At 50.9% G+C, this 22,386-nt stretch overlaps 1 protein-coding gene across 1 annotated transcript in view; it reads right to left on the bottom strand.

Moving 5' to 3' along the window:
* LOC147666207 (uncharacterized) overlaps positions 1-21,937 on the bottom strand; it is a 152,210-nt gene extending 130,273 nt beyond the window's left edge. The window contains exons 1-2 of the mRNA XM_086949213.1: positions 21,319-21,937; positions 17,053-17,115 (exon numbers count right to left, since the gene is read on the bottom strand). Of these exons, the coding sequence (XP_086805339.1) occupies positions 17,053-17,115; positions 21,319-21,937 (682 nt within the window). The remainder of the gene's footprint in view (positions 1-17,052; positions 17,116-21,318) is intronic.
* Between the last annotated feature and the right edge of the window lie 449 nt (positions 21,938-22,386).

Genomic DNA, 22,386 nt, shown 5'->3' with positions numbered 1-22,386 from the left:
TGCCAGGACGCTCGTCCAACGCAGCTTTAGGGGTGGTTCACTCCCCTCCAAGGAAGAAAAGGCGAAAGGGGGGGGTAAAAAGGAAAGGACGTAGTCGCCAGACCCCACCTCCACCGAAACCCATCACAAATAGTGTGTTGGGCCCACCCCCTACAGCAGAGTCCCGCCCCACTGACGCTGGTGAGCATGCAGCCCCTGAGTTAGTAACACCTGAGTTAGTTTCCCTAGGGGTAAGTGAAGTGACTCTTGACATCTTGGGGAAACTTATTAAATCTTATATGCTCCCCCTGCTAGAACGTTTAAGGGTTATGGGCGAAAAGTTGGATCGCCTTGTGGCGTCCTTTGAATCGTCTCATACCTCAGGCTTAGATAAGATCAAAGGCCCCCCCACTAACCCTGCAAGCTCATCTCTTGCTGCAGGCGTATTAACCAAAGCCACTAGTCATTCTTCCTCCACTACCACCAAAATACTCACTTCCAATACCACTAAATCTGTTACCACATCAAACAAAGCACCGTTAGTGGTTACGAAATCCTCACCAACACAACCCCCCGTGGCAGCTACCCCAAGTGTGGTAACTAGCAAACCACTGGCCAAGGGGGTAGTATCATCGAAAAAGAATGGGATGGGCAAATCTGCTGATGCAAACTGTAAAAAGAAGAAACTCTTACCTTCAAAAAGAAATGTAGACTTGCCGCCCGATTCTTTAAATTTTGTTATTGTCATGACAGGTGTGCCACCATTACAGGAAGGGGACAGGGAAAATGACGATAGTTTAAAAAATAAAGTCATCTTCTGGCTAAAATCAAACAGACCCCTTCCTCCGAACCTCAATGGGGATATCGTCACGGTTAGAAGATGTCAGTGGGTTGGGGTGCGCCCTAAGGACATTGAGGGGGACATTGTTATTATCAATTTTAGAGACCATAGGGTTGTATCCCACCTCACTGACTGGTATGTCGGGAACAACGAGGGTGGGATTTCCACAAGGAATCTAGGTTATTTCTACCCCGAAACTTTGACTAACCCACACAAAAGTCAACTTGGTGGTACTATCAAATCTAAAAAACCCCCCAAATGGTCCAACTTCACATCAAGCTTCCATGTTCCCCATTTCAACCCTGAAGCACTTTATCGCTCGTACATCCAATCCACCTACAACTGTCCTGTTCAAACGCCTGGCTGGGCTAAGCCATTTATCCAGCCATTTGGTCCTCCTACATCCTTGGGAATGCCTTTTTCTAACAATCCCCCGTACCCCTTGATCCCCCCTACACCAGTTTTTAAACAGGCACTGCAGCCCCCCAGCCTATTTCCAGCTTTTTCTAATTTTAACAGGCCCCCCCATCCTAAAGATCTGTGGAACATCCCACTGAGAAACTTATATGACCCTCTTTCAGGGCTGTCGTCTATTGATTGACAAACAAGTGAGAAAAGCAACGACGCCCAGTCTAATTCATATGTGGGAGCGGTCCCGTGCATCCTCCCACGTAATGCTGTAAGTTTCAAAGTTCCACTCGTGTGTTGTGAGGATGGTAACCCTGTTTACCCAACTGAGTGGGTCATTTCTCCTCCGTCTCATGACACTCTGCTTTCTATTGCTGCTTCTCCCACAGGCTCATTTTCAGTACAGGCAACTCAGGTTGGGTTATGTAGGATGTCAATGGAAGGGGTGCCTGTTGAGGCTTCCCCATCTGTAGTAAGTTCCCCACATTCCGGTGAATCCTCTCTCGTAGATGTTATTGTCCCGGGTGTACAAGCCCCTCTTAAGGGTACCACACTGGGATGCTGGAATGTGGCGGGTATAGATTCCTGCATATGTATACCTGACTGGGCTGACTTCATCAGACAAGGTGACGTCTGGTCCTTTCAGGAGACATGGTCAACTCTTCCGGTTTTTCTCCCAGGTTTTCTGAGTTTTAACAAACCCGCAGTTAGAGGTCAAAGAGGTAGGGCCATGGGGGGTCTTACTGTCTGGGTGCGCCAAACAGTAGGAGTCTCTGTTAAAGAAATTTATATCGACTGTCCTGATATCCTCATAGTTAGCTTGAAACTCAATAGTGGGTTGGTTATTCTGTTGTTTAATGTTTATGCCAGAGGAACACCGGGTGGTCGTGTATCACCTACCCTAACACTCTTAGATGAATTTCTTGGCTCTACACAGCAAGGGGGTCATGTGGTGGTTATGGGAGATTTTAATACTTGCTTCGAACCTCTAAGCGGGGAGGATGGGATGTTAACTGAGGCCGAGGACATGACATGGGGAATTCCACAACTAGAGCTATCTCCGATTACTAAATGGTCCCAAAGTGCCACTTTCATCAAAGGCCTAAGTCTGAATTGGGGACTGCGTGCCCTAAACGGTCGTACTAGATCGGACAGACTGGGCAACCCAACATTCTTTAATGGAAGACATAGTAGTAGTTTCGATTACATTTTAGTCGATGTAACTATGTGGCCCCTAGTCTCGGATATGTTAATCAGACCTCGGCCCGAAAGCGATCACGAACCTCTCCTAGCAGAACTGAAGGATTTCAGTTTTGCCGGGCCCTCTGTGCACCTCTCCAATGCCGTACAAGAGGCCTTGGTAATAACAAATGATATGAGGAGGGTTCGGTGGCCAAAGGTTGCTGTGGACGTGAATGCACGTACTAAAATAAGATCTCTGGTTTCTGACTCCCTAAGAATACTTGAGCAATGTGACGACCCGAACCAAATATCTCTCAAAATTTCTGACATCCATGCCAGCTTGTTCGCATCCCTAAAGACTGTATTCATTAAAGTAGTTGCCAAAAAGGGCTCAGGAATGCCGAGGAAGCCTGCGAACTGGTTTGATGATGAGTGTGGCACATCCCATTCAAACCTGTTCAAAGCTCTAAAATCTAGGAACCCAGCCCTAATTAAATCTTCCAGGAAGGCCTACAATATAGCCAAGCGGCGGGCTAAAACCGCCTGGGATGAAGAGCGCTGGGCTCTCCTTGTTGAGGCCTGTGGCTCTAGGAATCTCACGCACTTTTGGCACCTCCTCAAATGGGGTAAGTCCCTGGATGATCGTCCTAGCCCTGCTTCTGTCGACCAACAAAAATGGGTGTCCCATTTCGAGGAACAGTTCAGGTGCCTCAGGGAAGGGGAAGCCCCCATTGGTTGGCCGCTGTCCTTTGACACCCTTGTGTTTTCGGCCAAAGAGGTTGAAAACGTCCTGAACACCATCCCCAGGGGCATAGCGCCCGGCCCGGATTGCATTCCAGCAGACATTTTTCAACAGGATCAAGACCTATGGGTACCCTATCTATTGCACTTGGCAAACACGCTGGCCAGGGGAGCAAAGGTGCCTGTTTCTTGGGCGGGTGCCGAGATTTTGCCCATCTTCAAGAAGGGTGATCGGTCGGTTCCTTCCAACTACCGACCGATCAGCCTTATTGATGCTGTTCAAAAGATAGTGTCTCGACTTGTCCTTTCCAGGGTCCAGGCTTGGATTGAGGAATATAATATACTTACCCCTCTCCAAGCAGGGTTTAGACCCCATGTAAGTACCCTGGACCAGGCTTTCCGGTTTATGTTATTACACTGGAAGACGGTCACTCTGGGCAAAGGTAACCTTTTTGCGGCTTTCGTAGACCTTCGGTCTGCGTTTGATCTTGTTCCGAGGGCTGGGCTCTGGAACTGCCTTCTGGAAATGGGTATGCCTCCCTCTTTGGTTCGCATCATAGTTAACCTTCACGCCGAGACCTATGCCTTTGTAAGATGGGGCAAACCTGGAGAGGTGACTAAGAACTTCCCTGTGTTGAAAGGTGTCAGACAGGGATGTGTCTTGGCACCAACCCTGTTCTCCCTATACATAAATAGAGTCATCAAGTACTTTGAGGGCTGTCCCACAGATGCTCCAAGTTTGGCTGGCATGAAAATCCCTCTGCTCATGTTCGCTGACGACACTCTCCTGATCTCGAGAACCAGACAGGGATTACAGCTAGCACTGTCGAGGTTTGAGAGTTTCTGTAGTGAGCATGAGCTGGAGGTGAACGTTGCCAAGACCAAATTTATGGTTATGAGGGGACACAAACAGGTCAAGGCTAGGGTTACAATGGGGAATTCCCCCTTAGAGCAGACCAAGCATTTTACCTATTTGGGTGTTACATTCAGCGACACACTAAGCTGGACCCACCAGATCGAGCTCTTGACCCTGAAACACCAACAGTTGGGTGGAGTTTTGATCAAGGAACATAAATGCTCATTTACGAAGCCTATGTCACCGCTGATGAAGATCTATGGTGGAAAGGTTTTATCAGCGGTGCTATATGGCGCAGAGCTATGGGGTGGAAGCAACTTGGATTCCCTGAAACACGCCCAAAACAAGTTCCTAAGGATGGCAACTGGTCTGCCACAATCGACTCCTTTAATCCCCCTTCTACTCGACCTGGGGTGTCACTCGGTGGTCGATTATGCTAAATACCGACCGATCTCATTCTGGCGACGCTTGTGGACAACCCCAGATCTACACCACTATGCTGAAGCCTGTCTGGAGATAAAAAACTTTCCTGGAGCCTTAAAAATCGGATGGTTCAGAGATCTCAAGGCTACTCTCCTATCTATGGGCCTTTCCGAGTTGTGGTTGTCGCCTGAGACAGCCACATTTCCATCTAAAAATGAGCTCAAAAAAAGTTATTGGGACTGGGTGATGCACAATACTTTCTCAAAAACAAACCCAAGTAGTCTTTCAGGATTATTTTTGGTACACAAAGATCTACCCAGGTTAGAAAAATTCTGGGAAATTATCACCAAACCTCTGGACCGAAAACTCTTCTTTCAATTTAGATGTGGCTCACTCCCTATTGGGGACTTCACCAATAAGTGGGGAAAAGCTAGTCTGGGGCTTTGTGCAAACTGTCAGGGTTCTGGGGAAAGTCTGTCTCACCTTTTGTTTGTGTGCCCCTTATACTCTGCCCCCAGATCTAAGTGGCTCAAACCAGTTTGTAGACATCTAGGCACTCGCTCGTCTGCTGAGGCCTTGAGATTGTTAAAAACTAATCTGGATCCGCTTATTGTTGTGGGGGTTGCCAAGTTCCTTGGCTGGGCTTGGGTTATCAGAAGTAGGTTTATTAAACAAAATTAGCAGAGATTGTTTTATCTTGTATTTACTGTGGTAACCGGTATCTGTAACACCTTTTAAACTTTTGTATATTTCTGCATGAAGTTAATTCGATGTCGATGATTTAATACTGATTTTATATATGTTATTGTGTATTTTGTATTTATGTCTTTTATGATGAATTAATCGAATAAAGACTTCTTGAACTGAACTGAGTATGCAGGAAAGAAATCAAGAGGTGCCATAAGGGCAAGGTCAGTTGGAAAGCTGATAAGGAAGAGAGGGTGGGGTATAAAAGAGGAAAAGAGAAAAGAGAAGTAGGGAGGAGGATGTGAAACTGGACGAAATACAAAGCAGAGAGCATAAAACAGCAGAGAAAGGGAAATAAATACCTGATAGGAGATAGGAATAGCATAGTAGCATGATTTCGACTTGATGGGAGATAACCGTGACAGAAATAGAAAGAAAAAGGCTGGGATGTGAATGGAGAAAAGATAGGATGCTCAGAAATAATGGAAAGGAAGAAATAGAAAGCAGGAGGGCGGATGGAGGTGTGAAAGAGAAGGAGCAGTGGATGCACTTTTGTCAAAACTGAACGAAGAGCTGCCCAATATTGTATATCATTACAGAAGTCTGCATCAGGAACTCCACCTAAAATAGGGCAAACTTCCCCGGCATACTGATGACAGGGACCCTGTAGTGGATAGACCACCACTTATGATACACTGCTGGCAGACAAAGCCAAACCATTAACTCCACTATCCAGGGTTATTTGCAGCAGCCGTACTGGTACCAGTGGCGTAACAAAAGCTCTGCAGCCCCTGCAGTATGGAGGGTCGCGGGCATGAGAGCTCTTCACTGGCTCAAAGAATGGGGGACCCCCTCCATGTACTTTGCGCCTGCCCGAGGCCATGCAGTGGCCATCAAGAGGGCGGGCACCTAGTCAAGGAGGGCGGTCCCGCCCCCAGTTGCATGCCCCCGGCACATCCGCCTCACCGGTTGGAGGAGGCGGCCTGCCGAGAATCTCGTCCAGGCGGCGGGGAGGAGCTTCTTGGGTACTTATGCCACGGTGCCCTTCTCCTGAGCCTCTTTGCCGCCCGGACGCCGTCGTGATCTTGCGGGACACTCTTTTCGTCGGGACTTCGTGTTGAGGTGAGCGACCCCCTCCCCCCCCTTATCGTAGCCGCCTGCTCCCTCTTGGAGGTGTGAGCCTGGCGAGGCGGCCCGCTAGAGCGGGCTGCTGTGGGGGGGGACGTCCGGTTTTCGTTCGGTCGCTGTCCTCCGGTCGGTGCGGGCCCGGCCTGTACTTGTCGGGCCCCGCGGTAGTTGCTATACCGAGTCCCGTTTTCTGAAGGTTTGGTGTCTTGGTGTGAACTCTCCGGCATCGGGGCGGCCATGTTTGTGGGGTATTGTGGCGGCAATGTTTGTTTTCCAAATACGGCATTTTTAACCTTTTCCCAGGTTGTGCGTGTGTGCTTAATGTTTTGAATCTCTCGAGGGCGGCCAGGCAGAGGGTTTCAGGTGCCGCAGCCGGGTGCTTCACGGAGCCCGGTCCACATGGGCGAGGGACCGCACCGGTGCACTCGTTGCTAATTTATCATGCTGTTACATTTTATTCAAACGTCATATCCTGCTTGACAGTTACTACATGCATTGTCGAATGTTTGATGGGGTGGTGCGGTATACCGGGTATCCCGTGTGGGCGTTTCAACGCATATATCCATGTTTCACGAAAAATTTTACCCCGAAGTTTAATGCCTCGTGTTTTACAGTTAATGAATGCAATGTCAAATGTTTGTTGGGGTGGCGCGGTGTACCAGGTTTCCTGTGCGGGCGTTTCTACGCATTTCCGAGCTTGGCGGTGTCCGGTCCACGTGGGCGCGGGATCCGGCGAGCCCCTTTGCGTGTCCCCCTCGTACGAGCACCTTTGCGTGCCCCCCCCGTACTGCCATATTGCATAACATGCTGTCGTTTGAAATGTCCATTTACGCCTTTTTGTTTCAGAGGGGGGAATGTTTGCTAAATCGTGCAAATTTGCTAGGCTATTGAGCTCCTGAGGCGCATTAGGCTAGCGCGCTGGTCTTCATGGCAGTACTTGCTGAGCGATGTTGTAGGTTCGGAGTTCAGGCCCCGGAACGATGTCTATAGACGAGTGTTGGTAACCATCGTTTGGGGCAAGTTTTATTTTACTGATGGGTCCAGTGTGAGGTAGGGGCGGAGGGCGTTGTGGGGATTCCCCGACCACGGCGGAGCGCGTTGCGGGGATCCTCCGACCACGTGGGCGCGGTACACTGTTGGCGCCCAGCGAGCCTTTTAACGTGTTTTGCCGCCTTAACGGATGTTTCATTCTTAGAGGGGGTGGGGGTAGGTGGTGCCAGCTTGGGCAGGGGCCCGGGCCTTCGAGTGTGCTGCTGCCTGGCGCCTGCCCCCTCCCGCGAAGCGGAAGGGCGCTAATTGGTTCTCCTGCTTTGGAGGCCCCTTCTAGGCTAGCGGACTGGCTTTCATTTGTGTGTGGGTGCGCAGCACTGGCTATTTGCTGCCCCAGCTGCGCCCTGTTAACATGCCTCCTCTTTGTCTTTCAGAATTCGGCCCTTTCGTGCAATCGCTTCCGCACTTAGGCCTTTCGGGTTTGAATCGGTGCATCCTCCCCGCCCCCCCCCCCCCTTTTGTTGCCTGACGCGCCCTCGATTCAGCGGTACCAGCGTAAGGTATGTTCTCATGTGTGTGCGTGTAGATGGTGCAGGCAAGGGCTTTCTGCCCTGGTTGGGCCGCATCACACGGCCCCCCCCCTTTTCTCTCTAGGGCCTCTTTCCCTCTGATTCTCTTTGCGTCCCGATAAGGGCAATTCGTGTGCGCGACGAAGTGTTTACCCCGCCTTTCTTTTTCAGGCATTGCACCAGTCAAGGATCAGCATCGGGCCCGCGCATTATACCAGTCGCGTGAATAAGTGCAGAGGTATGTACGTGCGATGGGTAGGCTTACCGTAGGGGGGACACGGTCGGGTGTCTTCCTCGCCTTCATAGGTCCGGTCATAGAGATGTGAGGGGCGAGAGCCTACATGGGATGGGAGGTGCCGGCTGGCTTGATAAAGTCGTTTTAAGTGCAGTTGCTCATGGTTATCTCTTTTGCAGGATACTTTCGAAGGCGGCATGGAGAGTCAGGGGTCCCCCGCTCTTTTCTCACAGACATCCCAGGTTGAGGATTCAGGGCTAGGACCGTCGCAGGACCCTCAGATGACTGCCCTTTTGGACATGATAAAGACCAATGGGGTGGCATGGGCGAGTGGACTTTTACTAGCCAACCCCCCTAAAGCACCAGGGCCGGCCCCTGCCCCACAAATAACTGAAACAGAGGTGGCAGAGGACACAGCCACAGTGAGATCTAAGCGCACAAGGAAGACAACAGTCAAGGACTTCCCAGCGGAGCCCCCCGCAAAGACCAGGGTGGCTGACCCGGTCAGGAATGTGATAGTGCACGCCCCGGCATCCCCCCCAGTGGTGGTTCGGGTGTGCCCCCCCTCGCCCCCGCGCATGGCGGCCACTAGTGCGGAATTCGCTACCCGGGAAGATCTGGGTAAGATTTCAGACTCGCTGGCGTCTTTTATGTCAGAAATAAGAGCCAGTTTGTGCCCTGCCCAGACACGGTCACCTGTTTCTACGCAATCTGTAATTTTGCCACCGCCAGCAGTGGCCCCTTTGTCTTCTGTTGGAGAGGCTGATGTGGTGCAAGTGTGGGGTGGTACTTCTTCCCAAGGGGGGGATAATGTGGGTTCCAGCAGTGTTTCTATTGTCCCTACGGTCAGCTCTTCCCCCAGTCCGGTGACTGGAGTTCTTCTCCCACAGGTTTCGCCGCCGGTGCAGAGTGTGTCCCAGGAGGCCCTCTCGCCTGCGGTGGTCTCAGTTCAGCCACAGGTGGGTGCACCTGCCGCCCCTCCACCCTTGCCAACTATCAGTGCTGTGGCCCCGCCGACAGCGGTGGTGTCCATCCCGGCGCCCACAGCCCTCATGACCATGGCACCTCTTCTGTCTGGCAAATGTTCCCTGGCCTGGCAAGTTCCTCAGGCAGCTAAGGAAGGCATTTGGCGGAGGGAGTTCATAGACATTTTCTCGCTCCTCATGCTGGGGGCGGATGGGGTGGATGTGAGAAGGATGGGGTCCAAGGAGGAGGAAAAGAAAGCACGCTTCCAATCCTGGCCCGAGAAGACAATAAAAAACTGGCGCCAGGCATTTGCCATCCTGGCGGCTGTCATAACTGAGCGTTTCCCAGAACAGGCACAGGGTCTCTTCCAATACAATAGCGTCATAATTAATGAAGCGGAAGCAACATCTGGGATGGGGTGGTACTTGTATGACTGCGAGTTCCGTAAAAAGATGTCTGTCTGCCCTGAGCTGGAATGGGACCAGGTTGAGGTCAGACTGTGGATGGTCCATATGGGCAAAGGTAAAGTAGAGAGTGGTGGCAACAGTGTGGTCCAGGTTAGGAAGACGGATAATGATAGGCTGTTCTCGCAGAAGAAGAGTAATTTTCGTCAGTCCTTTCGAGGGGGGCGAGGGGGGGGCGGTTATAACAAACAGTACACCAAGAAGTATGCTTCTCCCTCTTGCAGGATGTTCAATGCGGGGAACTGCACCTGGGGGAAGGCCTGTAAGTTCTCCCATATCTGCAGTAAGTGCGGTGGTTCCCACCCCGAGTCGTCCTGTGAGAAGAGATCCCCTGCCCCCAACGCTGCCAGCAAGGACAAGTAGTACCCCAGGGACATCCCCCCCCCTTTCCCCTGTGCTGAGGTGCCCCAGCAGCCAGACTTCCTCCCTTCTCCCCTTTGCCCACCTGTGTTGCCCGTCAGGGACCCCCCCCCATCTTAGTTCCAAAGGCCCATCCCCAATAATTTTACCTAGGCTGCTTGCCCTCCTTCAGAAATACCCCAATGTGAAAGATAGGGATGCCTTGTCTTATGGTTTCCTCGAGGGCTTCCAGATCCCCTATCAGGGTCCTAGAGTCAGCAGAGATGCTGAAAACCAAAAATCAGTGAGGGAGCTCCCGGAGGTTGTCGACAAAAAGATCATCAAGGAGGTAGCTTTGGGGAGGGTGGCTGGGCCTTTCCTGTCCCCCCCCCCTCCCGGATTTTGTTGTGTCCCCTTTGGGTGTTGTCCCTAAAAAAGAACCAGGGGCTTTCAGGTTGATACACAACTTGTCCTTCCCAGAGGGGAACTCTGTCAATTCTTGGTTGCCTGAAGAGGCTTGTTCTGTCTCCTACTGTTCGCTTGACATGGCCATAGATTTAGTGAGGAGGGCAGGAGAAGGGGCCTGGCTAGCTAAGGCAGATATAGAGGCAGCGTTCCGCTTGTTACCAGTCCATCCTGACAGTCAGCATCTCTTGGGCTTCAAATGGAAAGGGGGATATTACTTCGACAAGTGTATGCCCACGGGTTGCGCTGTCTTGTGTGCCTTCTTTGAAGCATTCAGCACCTTCCTTCAGTGGGCCGTCACAGAGGAATATAAAGTAGCTGCGGTGTCTCACTACCTAGATGATTTTCTTTTCATTGGGAGGGAGGGCACGCAGGAGTGCCAACAGGGCCTGGACTGTTTTGTTGAGCTGGCTTGTCGCTTGGGGGTGCCATTGGCGCCAGGTAAGACTGAAGGCCCTGCTCAGGTGCTCACTTTCCTGGGGATTGAGCTTGACACGATTCAGGGAGTGTCTCGTCTCCCAGCAGAAAAGGTGGTGGCCTTGAGGGGTGACATCCAAGCTTTGCTAGGTAGAGACAAAGCACCTCTGGGGGTCATTCAGAGCCTGCTGGGTAAACTAAATTTTGCTGCGAGAGTGATTCCTGTGGGGCGCGTCTTTGCAAGGCGCCTAGCCAAAGCCACTGCTAAGATTAACAAACGGTACCATTTTGTCAGGTTGACCTCCGGTCTCAAGAAGGATCTGCGGATGTGGGATGTTTTCTTGGCAGATTTTAATGGGACCGTGAGGTGGAGGTCCCCGTGGGTGGAAAGTCCTGAGTTAAACATGTACACGGACGCCTCGGGCCGTGAGGGCTTTGGGGCCATTCTGGGTGAGCAGTGGTGCGCGCAGGGCTGGCCCAATTCATGGCGCAAACGGGGCATTACTTCTAACATTGCTGTCCTGGAACTCTTCCCCATTGTCATTTCCTTACATCTGTGGCCTGCCGTCCTGTCCCACAGAAAGGTCTTGTTCTGGTCAGATAACATGGCAGTGGTGCAGGCGATCAATGGGTTGTCCGCCAGCTGCCCTTTGGTGCTGTCTCTACTCCGGGAACTGGCTAGCAGGTGCCTGTTTTGCAATGTCGAACTCAGAGCCAGACACATTGTAGGGGTCACCAATGTCGCAGCTGACGCTCTCTCTCGTTTGCAGCTGGATCGTTTCCGGGCAGCTTGCCCCCAGGCGAGAGAGAAGATGACCCCCTTTGCGCCAAGGCTCTGGCACATCTTGGAGTGGAGCAGCACGTGAGGGAACTAGGAGAAAAATCCTTAGCGTTGAGTACACGTAAGCGCTACTCGAGCCATCGTGCTACATTCACTAAAGTTATCTCTGACCTGGGCTTGCAAACTTTGCCAATAGAGAAGAGAGTTCATGCCTTTATAGTATGGGCTAAGAAGCAAAAGAGATCGCATTCCTGGGTTTGCGGCCACTTAGCGGCCATTGGTCATGAGGCTAGATTGGGTGGGGGGCAGGATCCCACCTCTTCTTTTGTAATTAGGGCCGCCCTGAAGGGTTGGGCGCGGGAGGATCCTAGGGCACCAGATGACAGGTCCCCCATTGATTTCCTTTCTCTCCAGGCCATGTTGCAGGTGTTGCGGGCAGTTGTGCACTCCGGGTACGAGGAGGCCCTTTTCTCTGCTGCCTTTGTTCTAGCTTTCTTTGGAGCGTTTAGGAGTAGTGAGCTGGTGGCTCGTTCTAAGTCAGATACCTCCATGGATGCCCTGTGTGTGGAGGATGTTAATTTCGAGGGTGGGTTGTCTATTAAGCTGAGAAGATCTAAGACAGACCAGTCTGGTAAAGGGTCTCTTATTAGACTCTCCCCCCTCGGGGATGGTCGTTGCTGCCCCGTGGCTGTGCTGCGAGCTTTCCTCGCACTGCGCCCGTCGGGGCCGGGTTACCTCCTTGTGCACAACGATATCAGCCCCTTAACGAAATACCAAATGGACAAGATCATGTTGGCTTGCCTTGACAGGGCTGGCTTGCTGGTTCAAGGGAAGAAGTTCTCTAGTCACTCCTTCCGCATAGGGGCGGCCACTTCGGCCTTTCGCGCTGGGATGTCTCCAGGGCAGGTACAGGCGGTTGGGCGTTGGGAATCCGCTTGTTATAGGCGTTATGTTAGGCCTTGATCCCATTTCAGTTTTGTGTTGATTTTGTTTGCTGTGCTTCGTGTATTTTATAACATGTGAATTTTGAATAAACACCCTTGAACATATCGCGTCTTTCTTTGACAGGTGCTCGCGTATGGGTCTTGGGGCACTCTATGGTCAGCAGATTGGCACGATGGGCTGCCATCAGGCGGTGGACTGGTACCTTTTCAGAGATAGAGTGCGTGTGGTGGGGATTCCCGGGCATGCGCTGGCATAGCCTACTATTTCGACTGCGGGAGGCCCTTGCCCGGGGTGGACTTCTTCCCCATCATTTAATAATCCACTTGGGTGGCAATGACATTACTTCCGTGGGGAAATCCGCTCTACTTCTCAAAATGAAAACAGACCTGGGTATCATTGGCAGTATGTTGCGCGAATGTGAGGTCTGGTGGTCCGAAATAGTGCCTAGGAGACACTGGCGGGGCGCTAAGTCTAGCGAGGCAATCGAGAGAGCAAGAAGGCGCATAAATGCGGCCATGAAAAAGTTTACGCAGCGCAGAGGGCTGGGTTTCATTAAACATGACTTGATTCAGGAAAAGGTCAAGGGGTACTTCGAGGAAGATGGGGTTCACCTCACGCCTGTGGGCTTAGACCTCTTTCTGCTGGACTTAAAAGAAGCACTCATGAGCAGAGGTTGCAGGTAAAATAGGTACCAATGGTGGGGGGCCTGTGCGGCAGCGGTGACCACCGCACAGGCTGTGGCGGAGTTACGGGGCGATCCGGAAGAAGAGAGGTGCAAATGATGCACTTCAGCGGGCACATAGGGGTGCCAGAGCCTAACCTGTAACCTCATGGGAGGTGCAGGAATCCGTGTCGGCGCCCCACTAGTCCTTCGGGCGGTTGTGGGCCTGTGCAGCCGGGGGTTTGCCTAGTCACGCCCAGCAAATGGGTGTGTCAGTAATTAATTCTATTATACAGCAGTTGGGTGGTTCGCCACTGTGCTGTTTGGCTCAACAGGCGGGCAGGTGGCGAGAATGCGGCCTGTCCTGGATCGCCCGTAAGCTAACCCACCATCTTTACATATGTTGTATGTAAATAAATCCTGCAGCAATTTTTTACCCAAACTTCTAATTGTCTGTGTTTCCTTTGCGGGTTTGGGTATGTGGGGCGGGGAAATGTTATGTAGCCCTGAGATGACTATGCAGGGGGGCCCTCAAGTTTCGTTACGCCACTGCTTTGACTGAGAACGTGTAGAAGCCAGGCAGGAGCTAGACAGTACCAGACAGACTTCGCCACAGACTCCCAAAGCGGCTGGCTGGGACCATGGCTGTTACTGCGCAGCAAAATGCGGTTAGAACGAGAGCGGTGAGTGGGGAAATGTGACTTGACAATCATTCAGGGTACAAGCAGGTCTTTAAGTGGGATAAAAAGACTGGGGTGGTCTCTGAAAGGGGCGTGTCCGATGTAATTAAGGGTGTGGCTAAGTAGCACAGTCCAGCTGAAATCTATGCTTAGCTTGGTGTACCACCCATCTGGTATGTTGCTGCTTCTGTTATTACATCCAGATATATAAGACAGCAAGTAACATTACACGTACAATAAGCCAATACCATTGGCTTTGTCAATGGTTGTTAGTTGCATAAGATAAATAAGCAACAACCATGCCTTCGTAGTATAGCATATTGAAAATGCTTCAGTTCTGAAATGGTGAGACTGTGAACGAACTGTAACGAGTCTCTTTGAAGTTACATCAAAGGCAGTGAAGGGTGGCACTGCTGTAGAGCTGAGATTTATTTTTTTCATGGTGAGGCCAAAAGCGGGATGCCCGATGAGGAGCCGTCGCGGCACCTGCTTGTAAGAACTGCAGGTGCTGAGCACGGGCAAAACCCGGCCCAATTAAAGCCCTGGGTATGAGGCATGTGAGAGGGAAGGACAACTTGGAATAACCTCTAGCTTAGACCGTAGTGGGCATGAGCGAGGCTCGCTGGCTAAGTAAAAAAAACGCCAAACTCGGCACTTTGAATGACTGATATTTGAGCGAGGATTTCTTTTTTAGCATTTTCTAACAAAAGAAACCCCTGTGTCTCTAAAACCATAATAAAAAAAACAGGTTACATTCCATATTTATATTTAGCTGATGCGAAGCTTCTTGATGTGATAACAATTCATTTCACGATGCTTTTGACAGATGGCCTCTGATTAAATGGTACTGAATCTCTGGCATGGAGCGTAAGTAACTTGATGCTATCGGCCTCGTTATGTGGTCAGTATGCAACCAATGTACTATATCAATCAATAGATCAAGATTGCCCTTGTAATCATTTTGAAACATAGCAGGGGAACGTGCTTTATCTAGTGGTAGAATACATTAAATTCAGAGAATGCGAAGTATGGGTCAAGTAAAGTCTCAGGTAACATAAACATAGTGTCCAATTACCGAAGGCCTGAATTGTTGGAGAGTCACTGGGTGGAATCGCTGGGTGGAATGCATGCGAAATGAGCGGCCTGACATGCAGCAAAAAAAAATAATAATAATACTGGATAGGGTGTAACTGGTCTGGCAAGAAAGAGCAGGTGCTAAATTTACATGGTAATCACTGTGCCTGCTCTGTGGCCTCCCCTCAGATCACTGATTTCTGCTGATAACTGTAAACATACGTAAAATGTGGGAGACTGGTCCAAAACCTGATCAACCAGCCCATCAAATCAGTGCTTAAAGGGGGCTCGCTCAAACAAGCTAATGGCTTAAGGGGGCTGACCCAAAGCCCCCTCTATATATATCATGCTGTCTGTTGTGGGTTGTGCTGACTTGGACTATGGCAGTGTTAAAGCTGTCCACATCCATGACTGAACACGAAATCCTAGGGTGCGTCAACACTTACAGGACGACCTTGGAACTGCTACAGTTCTCATATTTTATCTCTCCTGAAATGTCAAACTGTGGTAAAGATCAGATGCATTCATTATTGTATACACTTTTAGTTTGGGTACTTTATATATATATTTAAATAGCTCAAAACAAGTCTCCAGGAGCAGAGTAGCACCTTACAGTGCCCATTAGGTAGGTCCAAGGTATGCGTTGGTATGCAATATACAATGGTGTTTATGGACCTTGGCGCAATAGGTATGGGGGTGGCGCAAGGCTAGCAGGGGCAACGTTTCAAGTTATGTTATGTTATATAATTTGTAGAGTGTCTGGCTGCCCCAGCAAAGGGGCGTCCCAGCGCTTATCACAGACAGCAAAAGGAAGGCCAGCGGAGCCAACGCCCCAATCCATTAATTAGAGAACAGACAGGTTTTTATAGCCTTATGGAAAGCTATATGATCATAAATGAATCTAATGTTCACAGGGAGGGAGTTCCAAAGTTTCAGAGCTAAAGCTCGGAACAAATGTCCTCCGGCTTTCTTAACACGCTGTGTAACCGCCAGGTGTTGATTAACCCCTTCCAGGCTGATGACGGCCCCCAGCCATCATGCATCACGGTGCTCGTTTGCTGATGACGGCTGGGGGCCGTCATGAACCCGCCCACTCTTTAAAATGGCCGCACAGGCGCAGAATCGCGGCCGCGCCCAAGGGGTTAGAGGAGCGCAAGAGACGGGATGGAGTGTATGGTGTAAGAAGATCTGCAACAATTTCAGGGGATTGTGAGTTGAAAATCCGGTGAGTAACGGAGAGTTGCTCATTATGAGAACAGGAAAAGGTTTGAGATGTGCCACCCTATATACCCAATGCGCACAGAGACTTTCTGGGATAGGAAAATAGCTCTGGGCTTAGGGAGAGATTAGGGAGAGAGTTGGAACAGATAAGGGTGGTCCAGTGTCTTGACAAAACTTGAGGAGGGACTGCAAAGTACATGGAGGGACCCCCTTAATCTCACTCTGAAGCTCTCAGGCAAGGGTACTGTGCTGAGGGTTCTCTCGGGAGCTCGGGGGTCCTACGCTCTGCAGGGGCAGCAGGGACCTTTGTTACACTGCTGGGGTGGTCAGCTGTAATACAGGTAACATAACAAGTGTTTGTAAAGCACACGTTCACCTAAGGATATCTTGGCGCTGAACAACAGATGTTTATTGTTACCCAACTCAATGGTACTCATTTGTTCGACCTCAGAAGGACGTAAGCTAAGTGGATCTGCTGGGATTTGAAGCTGTGACCATGTGGTCAAACACAGACCCTACAGTGGACACAGTAGTCCACTAAGCCACCAGACTCGGCCTTCAGATGAGTTGTGTGTGCCAGTGCATTGGTATCTTGTGTCACATGGCTGCCCTAGTGAGCCAGAGAGATGAGCAAAAACCATGGCTAGACACGACCCTCTGCCTGGCAACGGGCAGAAGGCAAAGGTGCCCCATTTGAATGTTTGCTTCAGGTCTACTCTTATTACTGGCTGCTTCAGTGGACCCTTGGACCACCTACCTCCTATGCACAGCATTCCACAACCCCAGTGAAAGGCGCTATATATGAGCCATCCAGTGAAAGATGTCACAATATGTCGCAAACCCTAAAAATTCATAATCAAACAGATTCCGAAGCCTGGTTGGCGGTGATGTAGGATTGGGCAAAGAAATATTTTTGCCCTTTCGCTGGAAGCCCCTTTTAATAAATAATATACAATAAATACAATGTAGTGTTCTTTCTAGTGTATGAACATGTACTGACCTTTTTCTCCTTTGGGTCCTTGTGGGCCAAACTTTCCGGGGACCCCGGCAATACCCTGCTCACCTGTGAGAGAAAGAACATTAGAATTTCAAGACTATATGTGTTGCTTTCTTTTGACACTGAATCCTGTCCTGCAGCTTTGAAGACAGCAGACAGCACTGAAAGGATGTGAAGGAACTCCCACCCTCCATCAGTTGACTTACTGATCCCACCTGCATCTGAGGAACTGCCGCTACTATGCTCTTATGAACCCCCAAAACCTCCTGATCAGAAGCTGCTGCCATGTTTTCACATAAACCAACCACGCACAGATTGCCTCTGAGTAACTAGTGTCAGTACATTCTGAAACCACTGCCCAGAGCACATTGGTCCTCTGCACCCCTACCGCCTCTGTCATGACACCGTGAAAAAAACCATCCTTGTATATCATCACATCCCATTGTACATAACACACGCAGCAAATTATTACCCAGCTCAGTAATAAGCAACCCTAACTTTTGGTTGAACATGATGAGCATCCACAACCCCCTTCCTGCCGCACTCTCTTGTGCTTACCAATGAACACCATGCTAACACACAAGCACCCACCCTCCTTGGCATCCGCCTTCCCAGGCTACATGTTCATCACAGAAACTTGGCTCCCACCCACATCCTCACCCACTTTGGCAAAATCTTCTTCAATGACACATCACCATCAGTGCTTAATTTGTGAAAAAGTAGGTGCCAGGGCCCTCACCAAGAGGACACTGCAGCTTGTACCGTCCATTGTCCCTGCCAGCGCTGCCAATGACTGTCCCAACACGACTACAATCCATTACACTCTTACAAGTGGTACAATAATATTCCAGACCCCCAAAGCTATAAGAATGGCTTCTGTGGCAGCTATTAGCCATTGTTAAAGTAGAGTGAATGAATAAATAGCTTTTGTTATGCTCATACATAAATTAGGCAGACGGTCCTCCCATGTGGCTGACAGGTGCTGACAATTAAGTGCTGGTGCCGAGCACCGGAAACCACCGGCTCAAATTAAGCACTGATTCAGCATTCACCTACCTGCTGCACAAAATTAGTCATGGCTGGGCGGGCCGGCTCTAGGGCAGTGTGACCAGTGCCACTGCACTGGGTGCTGGCTTCTGGGGGGGGCGTGTTTGCAAGTTTATTTTTATTCTAAAGCACCTGCTGCTGTGTTAGTTCCCTCCAGCAATTTCCAGGAAACAAAAAGATGTCAGGATAAATCTTGTGATTAATGTTCTTCCTGAAGAAGGATGAAGCTTTGTTTTTTTTTTTGTTGTTAAATTTGTACTTTATTACACCTTCGAAGTTTGCACACAGCACTCATCGCCTACAACCCGGAGGCCGGCGGCAACAGTAGGCAGCACCCAGATCCCTGAGCATAGATCATATACACAGCCGTAACGCCAGCATCCCGGAGGCCTGGCGGCGAACTCATGGGAAAGAAAGAACAAATAAAATCGGGTCTTGGAAACAGCTTACGACTGATATCAAAAGGATAGGATATTTAATACAGGTGCCAATACTCGTGATCATAGTTCGATGTGCAAAAGTAATACAGTCAGTTTGCAGGTGCTAAACGAAGTCTCGGTATCATGAGGATAAACTCTCCTAGAAGGGGGGGAAAGAAATAGGTGCAACAAACCCACAGCGAGAAAAAGAAAACAAACAAACACCCACCCTACAAACTAGCCAGCCTACCTATGCCCGTGTCCACCCACCCACCCGTACTAACTACCGCATCCATAGACGAACGTAGGACCCACAGCTGCGGACCGAGGGCCCAGTGGAATGATGCAGCGTGCAAGACGGATCACTAAATGCACCCTCCCAGCCCAGCCATCCCAGTGACTCACACACTCTGCTTCTCAGTTGAAATCAGAATGGGACCTGTCAACCACCTCCAGCAGGGGAACAATCAACCACACATCATATCAACCTCCGCCATCGCCACCCCGCCCTCCTGCAGTTCATCCAACTCCTCCCCATCGGGGTCTGACTCACTATCCCCCCTAGCGCACTGGTATTCCCTGTATAACCCCCAGAAGTTGTTAGGCCGACTCTTTGGGGGAAGTAGTTCATTATACACCTCAGACTGTGTGCAGCAATACAGCAAATCCGACTCCCAGCGCTTCTTAGTAGGAACCGGCCCCCTCATCCAGCACAACGCAATCAGGCGCTTGGCCGTCAGCAAAGCCATGTCAGTCAGTCGCCGCATCGCCACAGGCAACGGTTTAGAAAAACCCAGCAACGCCAGCGCCGGGCAAGGCAGGACCTCCACACCCAGCATGGAGCTGAGTTCCGCAAATACCTCCCGCCAAAACTTATGGATACTAGGGCAAGTCCAGGACATATGCAGGAAATCTGCCGTGGGAAAATGGCAACGCTCACACTCCGCTGACTCCCGTAGACCGTATCTATGTAACCTGTTCGGTGTATAATAGACCCGCTGTAGGTATTTAAAGTGAATCAGGCGGTGTCTACTATTGAGTGAAATCTTCCTAGTGTTCGTGCAGCAGTATAGCCACATCTCATCCGAGATCGGCGACTGCAGATCACTCTGCCAGGCCAATCTGGCCTTGGAAGGCGAACACTGCCGGTGCCTATCTCCGAGTTTCTTAAGAGTAGTCACCAATTTACGGGGAGAGGGATTCTTAATAACGTACGTTAGCTCAGGCACTTCCTGCGGCTCTGCCAATTCCGGGCCCAGTAATTCCTGCAACGCTCTACGGACCCGATGGTATTGGAAGCCGTGCAATAGCGTCGCCCCAGGGTGGGATTGGAGGGCCTGCTGCGACGTCTTCACTATGCCGTTCAAAAAGAGGTCCCCCATCTTGTCTATACCCAAGTCCCGTAACGCCTTCAGGACACCCTTCTCCGTTAGCGGGGCTAACCACACCGCCCATTCCACTCGCAGAAGGGGAGAGTACAACAGCTCACTTTCACGAGAGCGGACCAGCGCATGCCACGCGTGGTTAGTGGCGGCAATGGAGTCCAAGTTGCCGACCCTGCGATCGACAGGACAACATATTGTGGCCGGGAGCGGAGTGGGGTCCGCGAAGAGGCGCTCCAGTTTCACATGCGGGATGCCAGGGTCCCCATGTATCCAGATGTGGAGATGAGCCCCCTGCGCAATCCTGTAGTACCTTTCTAGGTCGGGAGCCCCCAGACCCCCGCGTTCATAGGGAAGCAGGAGTGTCTGCCATTGAACCCTTGGCTGTTTGCCCCCCCACGGAAGTCTAATAAGCGTCTGAGTGAGCTGACGAAAAAAGGCCTTGGAGAGTACGACTGGTATGTTAGCAAAGAGAAAGAGGAATCTGGGGAGAACCACCATCTTCATGATTGCAATCCTACCCATTAGGGATAGCGGGAGCCTGCACCATACCTCAACGTCATCCACCAGCTTGGAGTAGGCAACCCCATAGTTCTCACGTATCAGGATCTCGGGGTCGGTGTGTATACGGATCCCCAAATAACGTATGGAGTCCGTGGTCCACTGAAGCGGGTATTCCGAGTCGAACGGGAGTGTCACCGGAGTCAAAGGCAACGCCACAGATTTATTCCAATTGACCCGAAGGCCCGAGAGGGCCCCGAGTCGCACCACCTCCCGCAAGACCGCCGACAGATTCACCTCCGGGTCCCGGACATACAACAAAGTGTCGTCTGCGTATGTCGAGATGCCAATCTGGTAAGAAGGAAAGTTGATCCCCTCAAACCCGTGGTACTCTCTTATTGCGCAGGCCAGGAGCTCCGCCACCAGTGCATACAGAAGTGGGGAGAGAGGACAGCCCTGCCGAGTGCCTCTGCTGATCTCAATCGGGGCAGTGACCGAATTCCCTATCTTTAGCCGCGCAGTAGGCTTGTAGTATAGGGCTCCTAGCATCTGAAGGAAGGGTTCGCCAAGCCCATACTTACGAAGGACTCTGAGCATAAATGACCACTCCACCGAGTCAAAGGTCTTTTCCATATCCAAGAAAATAGCCACAGCCTTATTTTCCTGCCGGACATGCTGAATAGTGCCCAGCACCGTGCGAATGTTATAAGTCAAATTCCGTGCGGGGACAAACCCAGCCTGCTCTGGGGCAACCAAGCCCGGGACCAGGAGAGCCAACCGAGTCGCCAAGACCTTCGCGTACAATTTAGCGTTTACATTAATCAGCGAGAGCGGCCTATATGAGCCACATTCATTGGGGGGTTTGCCCGGTTTCGGGATGGTGATGAGAAGCGCCTCCCTCATAGACTTCGACATGCTACCCTGTTGACAAATGTCGTCAAAAAGTAGCATCAGGTAGGGCACCAGCTTATCTTGAAAGGCCTTGTAGAAGGCCACCGTGAGGCCGTCTGACCCAGGAGCGCTGCCCGACCTCATCCCCTCTAGCGCCTCCGTGATCTCCTCTTTCTGGAATGGGGCCATCAAAAATTCCCTCTGCCAGTCTGCTAAAAAGGGCATCTGAATGTAGCTCAAGTAGTCGTCTATCTCGTCCCCTAGGTGGCTCGATTTTGACGTGTACAGCTTTGTGTAATAAGTATGGAATTCCGACAAAATATCCTGCTCCCCCGTCACCACGCCACCATTAGCTGTTAACAACTCCTCAATCACTAGAGGCGGCCTGCTGTTACGTATCAGCTTAGCAAGCAGGGAGCCAGGGCGGTCCCGCTCCCCATACGAGCGCGCTGTTGCATATTTACCCATATGCCTTACCTCCCTGTGCGCCTCCTCATGGAATTCCGCCAGGAGTGGCTTAAGCCTGTCATGTATGTCCGCAGCCCCATCACCTCCCGCCTGACGTTCCAGAGCAGACAGCTGTGTTTCCAGATGTTTCAACCGTTGCCTGATAGCTTTAAGCACCCCTGAGTGTTTGGCCATCGTCATCCCTCGGATATACACCTTAAATGCATCCCAGAGCACCTGAACACTATCCACCGACCCCACATTAGTTGAAAAGTACGTGTCTATGTCCTCAGCCAGTTCCCCTCTGAAGGCCTCATCTAGAAGTGAATACGGGGGGAACCTCCAAGTGAACGGGGATATCCTCCTAGCCGGGGCATCTAGCAGCAAGAGCAGTGGCGAGTGGTCAGATAGCGTGCGAGGCAACACAGCACACCCCTTCACTGAGTCGAGGAGGGATCGGGAAATAAACCAGTAATCAATCCTCATGTGGACGTTATGATAGGCTGAATAATGAGTGAAGCCACCCTTCCCCGGATGCCTATGGCGCCACACATCCAGCAGATCGAGTTTCACTAGCTCCGCCTGCATAAGTAATGACGAGGCCGCTGGGGCCCTAGGGGCACCCGCCGATCTATCCAACTCCGGGTTCA

This window comes from Lissotriton vulgaris, unplaced genomic scaffold, assembly GCF_964263255.1.
Source record: "Lissotriton vulgaris unplaced genomic scaffold, aLisVul1.2 SCAFFOLD_2860, whole genome shotgun sequence".
NCBI classification, from domain to species: domain Eukaryota; kingdom Metazoa; phylum Chordata; class Amphibia; order Caudata; family Salamandridae; genus Lissotriton; species Lissotriton vulgaris.
This window is presented reverse-complemented; position numbering and strand designations above follow the sequence as displayed.